Below are 13,641 nucleotides of genomic sequence, written 5' to 3'. Positions count from 1 at the left end.
ACAAATCGCGACCCATAATTAGGAACAATTAAACAAACGAAATTTTGATTCAATCCAAGTAAGGAGCATGCATTAGTCACTGATGTGATATCTATGATTTTACAGTAATCATGGATTTCCATTTGGATTGATATTTATGGATTACTCAGTGAAACATGAAAACATTGCGATATTTGGGATAATTTAGTACTAAGTGAACAGCATTCTAGAGCATATGTCCTGAACGATAGTGGGAATATAGAAGCAGTGAGAACAGTACTAACTGAAATTTACGAACAATGGGCTTATTGTTAAATCTCGTTAATACACAATGCGCCTGTGTCATATTATCCGGCGTGCGTTTAATTGACGGTTATAATTTCATCCTTCAATTATGCCATATTTGCTGTGGCTACTTCTGGCTTTGGGACGATGTTTTCCCATAATCAACCTCATGTAATTCATTAATTGGAACCGATTATTCCAGTGAATTTCACGATTTGTGCTTTTTGAACGAAATAACGAATGACAAGACTACAGGAGTTCCTGATCCCATTACTGCTTGTCAACGACAACGACGGTGTATAGCTGTACTTGTTCGACAGTTCCAATGTGATTAGCCGAATGATTCTTTCAACCTGAGCCCATTCCACGTGCTCGGTGGGATTATGCTGATGTAATTTATTGAATATACGGAGTTAAAATTGTTTTATGTAAAAGTGACAATAGATTAATATTATAGAATTGATTTTCCTCTTTACTGATTACACATGAACGGATTCAGCAATTACGAGAGGAAGATAAAACAGAACCAAAGTCGTACTCTAAGTTAAGTTATTCTACCAGAAGAGTTTATAGGTGTCATACACTAAAAGACAAAAACAAGAAGTCGTTGAATCGTATTTCTTAGAGAATGTTATTTCTATACATTCCACTATACACTATCACCATCGGAATCATCAATTGGAGGTGGTTTTTTCCTCACTGTTTTAGCTCGATTAGGTGAACTTGGCTGAGATAAAGCGACGGTCGGTTCTGCAGATAAAAACATACTTATATCATCATTCTTATCTTCGCCGCCGGCAACACCTCCACTAGTACTACTATTATTGAAAACTGACCCTATTTCTTGTGATTCATGATTCTCATTGGTAAATACACCACTTTTGCTTACTTGTTCCATGCTTGGTGAATTGGGCATGTTTTGTAGAGTCTGAGCAAATGTAGTTGATGATGCCAACTGAGCAGCAGTAACACCACTGTTTGATTTATAGTGTCTTTTCAGAGTGAGCGATCCACTCCCACCACCACCTGTACTTGAAATCACTGGAGGATCGTTGACATACTCAGCACGAGCAAAGTTGAATGATGGTGATCGAATTCTAGGTGATGATGCAGATAGTGTTGGTTGAGTGAGTATTGACAGTGCAGTAACTGGTTCGGTTGAAGCAATGGGTGTTACATCACCAGCACCTACACCAGCACCTTGCCCATTTCCAGTATTCCTATCTTTACCAAATGATGATACACTTGACGATTTACGTGCTCGTCTATTGGAAATCATTTCAGGGGGGTGATAAGTTTCAGCAGCTGAAGTAGACCCGGTCACAGGAGATGACATTGGCAGTGACGCTTTCATAGTTGGTGTAGTGTCAACATTCTGATGAGTTGGATTGTTTCTATAATCATCTTTGAAGTACCATTTACCAATACGTTTCAATAACCCGTTACTAGCAACGCCATTAGCATCGGATGTGTTGGGGTTACTTCTCATGGTTGAAGTTCTTGCAGATGTTGTGGTTCCAGTTGTGGGGAACTCATCCAACAGAGGTGAATTTGACTTGTTTTTAATCCTCTTAGTAAAATCATTGATTGTCGATCCCATTCTTCGTAATGATTTTTTCGAAGTTGATTTGAGGTCCGACTCTGATAATTGAATCGATGCTTCGTCAACCGTATTGCTTTCTGATGTATAATCTTCATGAGATATTGCTTCATCAGCACCCAATAGTTCCTTCTCCTCGTCTCCATCATGTTTCCAAATACCACCTCGATATAATTCATGTTCTGTATTGAAAAATTCAATATCATCCCAATATGGCATAACCAAACTTTCCTTGACTGCTTCTCTAAACTTCTTTTCAATCGTACTAGTTATAAATGAATAGTTTAAAGACTTTGAACTCAATATCGGTTCAATTTGGAAATTCAACGTTGGTTCAACTTCATAACAGTACCAAAATCGATTGCTTGGTGGTGGTTTCAATTTAATCAACATCGGTCCCTCAAGATTCACCAAGGATATCTTCAATACTAAATCAACTTCTCTAGTAGTGAATTTAGTTCCAAATGTGAGATCCAATTTTGTGGCAATTGTTACTGATAATCCACCATTGTATGACACATGAGCACTAATAACTAATGTACCATCAGGGTTAATCTCTTTCAAGCTGGGGTATGTAAAAAATGGTGCCGAGCCCCCTGGCTGTATATCAGTTATTTGAAATTCATCGAAAAATCCTGGTTTTTTAATCTTGTTTAATTTTTTACTAAGTTTTGTAAAAATGTAATTTTCAAAAAATTTGGTATCTTTGATTGCCAAAAACCACCTCCCGATCAATGCATTCATCCATTTAGTTTGTAAATGGCCCTCGGAGCTATACAATGCTTGAATTAAATTGATCATTTCCTTGGTGGAAAAATGTAAGGTTTGAGCATACTTTTGTGGGCTTAAACTAGCAGGAATAGATGATGATGTGTTTGATGATTCCAATTTGGTACCTCTTATCAATGCAAAATACCAATCTTCTTTATCACTATTGGTGTCGCAATATATGAAAAAACTTCCACTGGAAGCTTTGTTGGATTGTTGATTCAAATTGGATAGCTTGTTCACATTTATCAATGCTATAGCTGTGTATTTGGTAAACAACAGTGGTTCGGGCAAGTTCCTGGGCCAAATGCTAACAAAGTAGTTCCCCAAAACAATGACATGTTTGACATCTTTGATGGTTTGATCCTTGTAAAGAAACAAATTGCCGTGTTTTAGCACACCAAAATAACGGTGTTTCTTTAATGATTGTCTCACTTGTCCTGGTGGTTGCTGAGTGGATGTAGCAGGAGGTGGAGGCTGAAGCAGTTGTTGAGTGGTGGTGGTGTGCTGTGAGCTAACGGATGCTGCATCCGATATGGATACGTCGTCCTTTGCATCATTCGCATCTGGTTCAACTTCCTCTGTTAACGGATCCTGTCTCCGCCTTTGTTGCTGTTGCTGTTGTTCCCTGTTTACCAACTTATACAATGACGAAATGGCCGATCTATTCTCTGGAGACTCTGTAATTGATGTAGTATTACGATTGATTTCATCGGTACTTTCGATATACTCATTGGTGACAAAAACCCAGCCATTTTTAAAGCTCTCCAATCCAGATTGGTGTTTTTCTTCTATCTCTCCTGCTTTGATTAATGAATCTTTTTCATTCTCCGATTCGCTCGAAACATCACGTAGTACATATTGGAAAACGAACGCAATTAGTAAAAAGGGGCTAACAAAACCGAGCGTGAATATGAATAGAGATGATAGTAGCCCCATTGATGAATCAAATTAGCAGTGCTCTTTTATGTTGTATAGGGGATACAGTAGTTTGCTTTTTGTTGCTGTTGTAGATCAATGCGATTAACGTGTTTTGTTGCCGAAGAGAATTGTCGCGTCATTTATTCTTGTCGCGAGAGCTCAAGTTGCGCCATTGATTCGCCGAAGCGTTCATATTATCACCGAAGTTGCAATATCGAGGACAATGAACACTATGAAGAAAACAAGGAACCAGCAAGTGAATGAGATAAGTCTGTTGGTAAGGGACGCACAAAGAATGTAGAAAAGCTACATTTGATAAGACTGATTTAAATCTAATGCCTTTACATACATGCATTATTAAACCATGATTTAATTCTCCTGTGTCAAGAAACGACGAAGTTAAGTTGCTTGAGCCAGATACAAAGCCTTTTCAGTGCTGGTTCAAGTTACAGAGAAAAAGAAATTTTTCAACAGAGCAAGGATCTTACCACAAAGCATGTGAGCGGGTATATCATTGTACATATTCGGGAAAACACGTATACAAAACAAAGAGTTTGCAAAAACATTAGACAGCCAAGTGTAACCGAAACACGATAGGGAGGATAATTGTACGTTGTGTTTTGTTACAAGCATGTTGGTTACTTGAAAATGAAGAATTTACAAAGGTTTCGTAGACTTTTTGTGCGTCAGCGGTTCGTTTGTCCTTAATAATACATAGTAAATAATACAAAACGCCGCTTGGACTAATTTTTTTGGCATTGCCCCGATCTTATTGTTTCCCAAATTGGATGCAATGAAAAATATCGGGCCCGCCTTCAGGATACTTTCAGGTATTGGTGCCATGGGTGGCAAACAACTCTTCAATTCCAACCTTCTTAATGGCCTTGTTCTTTGAATGTAACGAGGTTGTGTTTTAATGAAAGGGACCTAGTCACCTACATTTTATTATGAGAATAGAAAGGGTAAAGAATTATATTCTTCATTCAATTGAGTGAAAAACTTTTTGTCACACGACAATAAAATTCTTACACACGAAACACAAAGTACAAAGTATATTTTAGCACCAAGTACAGTTCACATATACGACCAATTGTAATTTACAAATTCAAGCTTCTGCTATATCAACCAGATTGCAATTACATTTACAAAAAATGTCACTGGTTGAAAAAGAAGAGAACACTAGTGTCCTATTTTTTGTAATATTGCATCACAAAGCAGTGTCTAATTCATTACCAAATTAAGTTTCCTATTTGTCCAAGTAATAATAAACAAATAAACAATAAACGTACTCTTTTGTATGAAACGCCTACAAGTGCCCCCGGCGTTTCTTTGAAACTCACACAAAGGTAGTTTTGCCATCCATCATATTATTATCCCTGGAACAAATATACCCTTTTTGTTTATTTTTGTTTCATGTGCTTTATACGAGATGCTGGTTTCAGATACAAAAACACAATACACACATTAACTAAAGGTAAACATTTCTATTTTTGTTTAGTTTAGTTACAACTTCGGTTGGGAATGTCAACCGGAACCGAAACTAACTAAATTATGCTCTCTGACACATATTCTGGATATGCTATTGACCTTCAACTATACAAGAAAACACACTAATTATTCTCTCTTCTTCACAACATAGTACTACAATCTGAAGGTATCAATCGAATTTATGTGCGAGATCCATTGGTAGTGATTCGAAGATAATGTGTCCTCAATAAGAAATGGTAAGAAACAGTGTCTCACATAAGACATAGAGAAGTTTCTCTTGTGTAAGCGTTAACTTGTCTCCTAAAGTTTTGGTCCTCTAGTCACAACACAAAAGTACAAGTAGAAGTGGAAGCCCATCAATTAAAATACCGTTACGCATAACAGGTTAAACATTAAACACTACTAGGTTGTCTTTAAGTGTAAGTCGTGTAATAAGTAGCCAATTAAATTTAGAGAGTATGTAATAACCTATGACAACACAATTCCAAATATGTAAATTTAGAAATCAATATTCTATTTTGTGTTACATGAAAAAAATTTTCACTAAAACTTTGAACGGGTGAAAATTTTTCACTTTTAATCACTACCATACACACATGAACAAACGCCAATACTTCTAGAGAATATTAAGGGCAAATACACAAAGATAAGTACTTTGATTGGTAAGACATAATTCAGAAAGCTTAGAGATTGTGTACTATGTTACAAAACTTATACATTAATGAACCAAAAGTACATTCTTTTAAAAAGATAAGGTGTAAATTACTAAACAAATAATTGAATTAAATAATAGCGAATGACTTAACCGGCTAAGTTGGAATAGAAACAACATCAGCAACGACCAAAACATTGGTGGAGTGCATATGCGGAGGAAGGCCCATCTTAGCACCAAATAAATGACTTTTCATTTCAAATGTTATTGTTGTTATGTGTTACTCTCGGAATTGAACTGGAAAAAAGAAATTTGAAAATTTTTTTCATTCATCTATTGTTATTGTATCTTTGTGTAAGAAAAAGATTTTTCTTCTCCGATTGAAACTTCCCAATTTGTAATACACCCCCGGACTAACAACCAAATAACATCAATTCACCATATACTACCAAGCTCTAACTCTAGCGCTCTCTCTAAAGGTAAAAATCATTAATCATAAAGTTACCAGTGGAAACCATTTCACTAGTAGCTGTATATAAACTGTGTTGTTTCAATGCATTAGATACATCATCACTACCATTGAAACTAAATCCATTGTTATAGTTGTCGTTGTATTGATTGTTACGTAAACGCCAATAATTGAAGTTAATCTTTGGTTTGAATTGCCAATTGGATGATGTAGATGATACGGTATTGGAGCTTGTAGTGATGCCATTGGTAGTAGCTTTATTATTCTCTGGGGTGTATAAGGATGATGTGGTGGTAGATGGAGATGAAATGGGTGAGACAATTTGTGAATGAGGATCTTCTTCGTCTTCACTAAGAGACATTAGACTGGCTAATGAAGTGGTGGATGTACTTAATGATTCTGAACCTGTTGTGGTAGTGGGTACAGACTTTGGTGATTGTCCACCCTCTTCCTCATCCTCTTCATCACCATAAGTAAGATAATCCTCAACTGAATACTCCCTTTTTGGGGATCCAAAGTTGACACTTCTGAAGAATGGTACAGAAGGAGATGTAGTTTCATTACTCTGTACATGTTGTGATTGTGGTTGTAGTTGTGGTTGTGATTGTTGTTGTTGTTGCTGTTGCTGTTGCTGTTGCTGTTGTGGCTGTTGTTGCTGTAGATCTTCAACTCTTTTGTTATTCAACAATGCAAACGAATCCTTATATTGATTCTGTAGTCTGGTTCTATAATATCTCCTTATGTTGTCATTCAATATCTCAGTAAAATTGACCGACGCTATTCCGATATGTTCATCCAGCTCCTCCTCGTCGTCATCTTCTTCTTCTTCCTCTGAACTAAGCTCATATGCATAATGCGGATGCGACTGTGGTTGGGTCAGTTGCTGTTGTTGTTGTGGTTTATGTGGTTCTGTAGTATCTTCTGATTCTATTTCTAGTAAGAAATCATTGTTTGTACTAGTTAAGGAAAGTAATTTTTCAACTGGATCAATCTTATCTTTATTATGCAATGCCTCTTCTTCTTCAATATACGATCTCTTTCTCCTCTTTGTAGTAGGTTGTGGTTGTGAATCCTGGTCACTTGATCTTTTGTTTTGCATAGCTGATGTGGATTCCTTTTGAGGTACTAAAAAGGAGAAATTGTTAGTTGATGCTTTAGCAGTTAATGATCTAATGCGGTTAGACTTACGTATAGGTTGTTTGTATGTAACAGTCATTGGTAAATAAAAGGAATGTACTTTGTAGTAGTTGTATATGTTTTTTTGGTATGGGGTGAAAAATTTGAAAAATTCTCTCCTGTTTTGTAATCGTCTAATAAATAAATAAATAAATATCAACAGCCTATGTTGTTTATGTATAGGTGTAAGCTCTATATCTAGGTTGCTATGAAGTGAAATAATAGTAATAGTATTTATATAAAGTAATAACCAGTATTGCTTTCTGTATGATGTAGAAGAAGGTAAAAAGTAGGAGTATAGAAAAAGGAATAGAGCAGGATATATATATATACAAATGTTTAGTACAAAGAAGAAATAGAAAATTCTAAGACAAAAAAAAATTAAAAAAATTAAAACATTAAAAAATGGTTTTGTGTAACAAACATTAATAACACACAATCCTAAACTTACTACACTACGCAACACAATATTACACTTTGTACTATAACATCTTGTACATATACGTACATATTGTGTAATATAAAATAAATAATTGTACATAGATACACTACCTTCTTGTTCCTGCAACCAAAAACAATAAAATTACATTAGTACTCTAACAACTGATACAAATCGTATACACATTTGACTCAATTAGAGAAAACATAAACACATAAACATAAACAACTACCATCCAGCTACACTTACACTACCAAGCACTTTCAATCAACTGAGACCAAAATGTGTTAAACCTTCACTAGAAGCTACATACTTATTACTATTGCTGCAACTTTAAGAGATTATATCTCTACATACATTACATGATTGTATATGTTCTGTAATAAACCACCTGATTTTCATAGCAATCCGAATGTATTCAAGTTTAATGGCTTCAATCGTGGGGTTTCTGAAGTAAAGGGGGGAGGTGGGAGGGGAGGGGGTGCTGTAGGGGTGTAAAAATGAATTTATATTCTACTCCGTTCTTTCTTCTATCTATCTTTGCTCTACATTCGAGTCAACAGTTTTTATTTATTTTTACGCAAATTATGTTAAAAAAAAAAAAAAAAGAAAAGAAAAAGAAAAAGAGAGCACAGAATAATAGATTTCACTCCCCACCTTCTTACTTCTGTTATTTCTCCCTTCTCGTTGAAGAAAGAAGTCACGATTTGGTTTGTAGAAGGAAAATACAGAGGGGGACGAGGAGGAGAATAAAGAGGGGTGAGAGAAATTGGTTGTTCTTGTAGATTTCCTGGTAAATGATAATTTCCTCTCGTTTATTTGTTCTTTGTTGTTCTACCAGCTCTTTTCTTTCCTCTATTTACACGCCTACACCTTGTATTTTGCTTTAGCTTGACTATGGAAATGTTGCTGTAACATGGTCACTAAATGATCATGAGCAAGTTGTTGTTGAGAGATAAGAGTCAACATTAAGAGAGATTAGAAAATCTGAATAAAAAAAGAAACGAGGACAATAGCAAACCAGCGCTACCAAATATCTTTGTTATTTTGCTTTTATCGTTAAATAGTCCAATTAACCTAAGCAAACATATTCTCTTACAATTACAGCTCTAGGTATTGTCTTACATCATAGCTATATCTACCTTCTAGTTTATCAATTCTGCCCATATTCAATCTGTCTCCTAGTAATCCAAACAACAGAGGTGTAACAAAACACACGCACCAGTTCGGAACACTAAATTAAATTTTGACTAAGTACATAAATCCGGATTTAAGTGTGGCATATTTCGGCATACTTCATATCAAATGTACTTCTATTTAGCTTTAGACTTACCACTGGACCAATACCCCATTGATCTAATTGAGCTATGCAATAGCAAAAGAACTTCTTTGATCGGGATTAAAAAATGAAAACCAGATAAGCAAGTTGAACCGACAAACTATTTCATCTGCACCATCTGCACCATTCGCACCTCAAAACAAGACATTAGTAGTCAGTCAGTTGCTTGGCGCAAGACTTCCACTGCTATTGTCTTTCTCTACATTGTTTTTGATTATAAACTCCGACAATAGAAGAAGAAAGAAAGAATATTTCAGTAAAAACGTGCGTGCCTGGTGTATTTTGTGTGCAAAACCAAAACTTTCCATCAATCAACTTATATGACTTTAACCCAATGTACATATATATATTTGGAAGGGAACGTTTTCTTTTATCTCATGTCCCATGTTTACTTCGTGTATGTTCTTTTATAAATGTGGGTTAATTATACTTGCTGTAAAAACATAAGTCACACCGAATACGTCAGAGGTCTACACCTTTACATAACAGATTATACAAACGAGGCGTTTGAGAGTAAGAAACTCTTCAAAATGACCAAAAGATAAAGATCACCACTCACTGCCTCCTCACATCCTTCCCCCCTATCTACTTTAAATGTACTCCAGTAATAACAATAAAAAGTTTTGATAGGTGTTACATTTATCATTTTTCTTTTCAATCATAAACAAAGTTGCGAAAAAAAACTATACGACAAAGCTAAATTATAATTAAAATACTTTTGAGGTTGGAGGTTGAGAGAAAGGGACGTGTGTGTATTGCTCGGTGTTGATTCACCCGCACAAAAATAGCAATATTCCTCTTTTCGTCCTTGCCTTATTGTTTGTTGTTTTGGTCAATTCATAATTCCGTTGGGATAAAAGCAAGGCGTTGAATCACATCTTAACAACTAAAAGTATGTGACGTTTCCCCGATTTCATTTCATTTTCCTTCTTGGTGTTGTCAGTTATAATACATTTCCCATGTGTGTGTAGAAAAGAGAAGAAGGAATAGTTTCAGTCAAGAACAATAGAAAAAGAAGAATAATTCTTTAGTAATTATTGTTGTTGTTGTTGTTGTTTTAAACATATGCAACTCCACTTATCTGTTGTTTAAATCGGAGCTTACTTTCTTCATGTTCTTCCTATTCTCCAATAGAAAAACACAATAAACAATTTACAATTTCACTTCTGCTGTCTTTCGCCTCAACTTTTCTCCTATTAATCCAACCACCACATGGGATGAATGGAGAGCACGAAAGGCTATCAACAAAGTCCCCCAGTTTCACTTTCTCCTACTTTTGTATTCTGGTTTCGGGAGTTAATTTAGTCTTTAAGTCATGTTGCATTTTTTCTCTTTTTCAACATATTCTTTCTCCTCACTTCAAAAACTCTACGCAAAATTTGGAGACTACTTAGTCGACCAGACTGAGGTCTTGGCTTAGTCCAATAACTATTACTAACTAAAGCAATTCTTGTAAAAGGAATAGCTTTAGAAACAATGTTGTTTCGGAAATGTAAACAATTTACAATTGTATTGAACATATTTCCATTACAACACCGAGAAAAAGAAATCCATAGATAGTGGATGCACGTGCGTGCGTTTATCAATTGCAATTAAATACGTCATATTCAACTACAGTAATCTATAGACATTCTGCGTCTCATCCTACTTCGCTTCGTTCTCCATGGCCTGTTTAATAACTCCGATAATTGCACTACTTTGGATCTTGTCATTACCACCTTTAGATATTCCATATTCGACCTCACACAACCCTTTCAAATACTCTATTCTCGTCTTTGGTTTAACTTTATAATCATTTAAAATCTCAATAAACCCAGTAATCAAATCAACCAAAGCCAACCCTTTATCAATTTTATACTTATTCAACGTCAAATAAGCAGTAGTCCAATCTTGTTTCAATATTGAATCCAAAACAGCCTCGATATCTTGTGGATGAGGAGCTCCAACACAATTATAAATCATTTCAATATCAATCGTTTCATCATCTCCACACGCTGCTTTACACGCTTGAAGAACATTCAAACTTCGTCTCATATCACCTTGTGAAAGACGTAATAATGCATTCAATGCATCAGGGGTGATATTGACTTTCTCTTTGATTATAACGTTATCGATCCTACTACGTATAGCTTCCTCATCAATAGGGTGGAATCGGAATCTAGTACATCTCGAAATCAAAGCTGGGTTTAACTTGTGTGAATAATTAGCCAAGATACAAAATCGACAGTTTTTAGTATACCTTTCAATGATTCTTCGTAATGAGTTCTGAGCAACACTAGTCATGGCATCGGCCTCATCCAAGATAATGAGCTTAAACTGTGGCGAAGAACTACTGGTAAAAATTTGTCTTGTTGATGCAAAACTCTTGATTTGATTACGCACAACATCAATACCTCGATCATCAGATGCATTTAATTCCAAAACCATGTTTTTGTAATGTGGACCATAGATTTCGCGAGCTAATGCAATAATGGTTGATGTTTTACCGGTACCTGGAGGTCCGTAGAATAATAAATGGGGTAATTTACCAGTTTCAACAAATCTTCGTATAGTATTGACGATATCTTGTTGTCCATACACCTCAGTAAGGTTTTCTGGACGGTACTTCTCAACCCTGGTGGAGGTTAGTAAACAGTGCGATTTTTCATAGCTCTTCTTATACATACCATGGTAGGTTATCCCTGTACTTGTCAGTCATTGCTCCTATGTTAACACAACTGACGCGTAATATTTTTTTTCTCCAATTTTTCAAAATCTATTCAATCCTTCTATATAATCTGCATAAGAATAACCACCCCTAGTAATGCCCAATTAGCAGCCAATTTCAACCCCCAACTGCTCTTGATAAACATCTTGCCTACATAATTACACGATGGCCATTGTGTTCCAGTATCTTCAGCCCAATAGTAACTGAATGCAATACTTTCGTTTCGAGTGGGACATTGAAATGCAAAATCGGATGGACAATCACGAACAATAGCATGACATACATTAACACAGGGTAATATTTCGTAATAATCCTCTACTGGCTGGATAATGTCCTTGATGAAATCGTTTCGTTGACTGGTGTCGTTGCGTAGTTGGTACCCAGTAGCATTTTTAGCTACGCATCGTGGGATCGACACAGCACATAACCAATCTCTATAACTGTCAGCACAATCATCACATGATCGCACGTTGGAATATATTGCTTCAGGTACCGTATCACACGCGACTTGTTGTAATGCTTTGGAGAAATTTTGATATAGATTTTTGACAAAATTGTCATAAATCTGCTTGGTTGAATTCTTTTCTTCATCATCTTCTTGTGTTCGATTACCCAATGCTGGGACACTATACGCCACTCGATTACAAAATTCCAAATCATAAATTAACTCACATGCCAGGCCCGACATGGTTTCAAATTCAATTTGTTGATATATTGCTCCACCAAAATCAGTTCCACTAAAATCAGCCACAACATAGGCAATATACTGCGTCAGTTCATTCAAATTGGGAACGTAAAATTGTTGTTGAATCCCACCATTTCGAGTCGTAAATGAACTGTCAGTATTCCAAGGCCCCATCATTGCCTGACCTGACCGTATAGCACACCAACTCTTACTTAACCCTTTGAAAATATCCTTATCTTCATAAGGATACACATAAAGCGAATATTTCGAATTTGATGCATTTAATGACCCCCAATCCCCTCCATATTCAGTAAGGTTCTCTGTGATCAATAAAGCCAGATTATCATCAGCATCAACAATGAACCCAAATGACCGACTATCCCATTGGAAAACTAAATCATTTTGTGATACACCGATTTGATAAGTCCAAGTTGCCGTGACATTGGTATTCTGCGGCGCTCGAACTGCGATATATAACACCTGCTGGTTATCGTCTACAACTCCTGGAGTAGGTGTAGATGCGGAAGATGTGGTTGATGTTGGATATATCGGCAAATCAGCCAATGCTTGGAAATAGCCATCTTCGAACAACTCCATTTGTCCCACTTCATTATTCTGAAACATGGTTGAATTGAATGAGTAGTACACTGCTAGACTTGTATCATCAACATCAACATTATCTGGTTGTGTACATATATTTCCTGTTAAAAAGATTAAAAATTCATAATATTCACCTAGACCAGTAGATGTATTTACATTGAATGAATAGTATTTTACTTCTGATTGTACAATAGTGTCGATAATGGGAGTAAACTCTTGTAATCCTTCCGATGATGTCTTTCGTTTATCACTTGAATAATGCTTCACTTGGGGTCCTTTTTGGGTGTGGTTGAGATGTAGTAGATCTTGGTGTCCACCAAACCCTAGTTCATTCTCAAACTCTTTATTGTTGAACACTTGGAACACCTCATTAGCAAGTGTGAAACATAGTAGGAAAAGAATGGTCACGAACCTCTTCATTGATGACAAGTGTGATGACAATGAAGGTGTCAATCAAACTTTCTCATCGATTTTGTGGAAACTAAAAATAGAATTCTAAAACTGACGTTACATGTCGCGACAATGTCGCAATA

The 13,641-nt window shown here is 36.0% G+C and overlaps 4 protein-coding genes across 4 annotated transcripts; all 4 read right to left on the bottom strand. All coding sequences in view use genetic code 12, as the record gives it.

Annotated features, from left to right (window-relative positions):
• Nucleotides 1-913: 913 nt before the first annotated feature.
• On the bottom strand, nucleotides 914-3,571 carry CORT_0B02440 (hypothetical protein; the record flags this gene model as incomplete). The annotated part of the gene is made up of 1 exon (XM_003867349.1): nucleotides 914-3,571. One exon carries the CDS (start codon nucleotides 3,569-3,571, stop codon nucleotides 914-916), a length of 2,658 nt encoding a protein of 885 aa, XP_003867397.1.
• Nucleotides 3,572-6,166: 2,595 nt separating this feature from the next.
• CORT_0B02430 (hypothetical protein) lies at nucleotides 6,167-7,378 on the bottom strand (the record flags this gene model as incomplete). Its single annotated transcript, XM_003867348.1, has 1 exon — nucleotides 6,167-7,378. One exon carries the CDS (start codon nucleotides 7,376-7,378, stop codon nucleotides 6,167-6,169), a length of 1,212 nt encoding a protein of 403 aa, XP_003867396.1.
• Nucleotides 7,379-10,760: 3,382 nt separating this feature from the next.
• Nucleotides 10,761-11,814, bottom strand: CORT_0B02420 (Rcf3 heteropentameric replication factor C subunit; the record flags this gene model as incomplete). The annotated part of the gene is made up of 2 exons (XM_003867347.1): nucleotides 10,761-11,730; nucleotides 11,783-11,814. 2 exons carry the CDS (start codon nucleotides 11,812-11,814, stop codon nucleotides 10,761-10,763), a joined length of 1,002 nt encoding a protein of 333 aa, XP_003867395.1.
• A 70-nt stretch (nucleotides 11,815-11,884) lies between these two features.
• Nucleotides 11,885-13,528, bottom strand: CORT_0B02410 (Mid1 Ca2+ channel protein; the record flags this gene model as incomplete). Its single annotated transcript, XM_003867346.1, has 1 exon — nucleotides 11,885-13,528. The coding sequence occupies one exon, from the start codon at nucleotides 13,526-13,528 to the stop codon at nucleotides 11,885-11,887; it is 1,644 nt and encodes a 547-aa protein (XP_003867394.1).
• Between the last annotated feature and the right edge of the window lie 113 nt (nucleotides 13,529-13,641).

The sequence above is a fragment of the Candida orthopsilosis genome (assembly GCF_000315875.1).
Source record: "Candida orthopsilosis Co 90-125, chromosome 2 draft sequence".
NCBI classification, from domain to species: domain Eukaryota; kingdom Fungi; phylum Ascomycota; class Pichiomycetes; order Serinales; family Debaryomycetaceae; genus Lodderomyces; species Lodderomyces orthopsilosis.
This window is presented reverse-complemented; position numbering and strand designations above follow the sequence as displayed.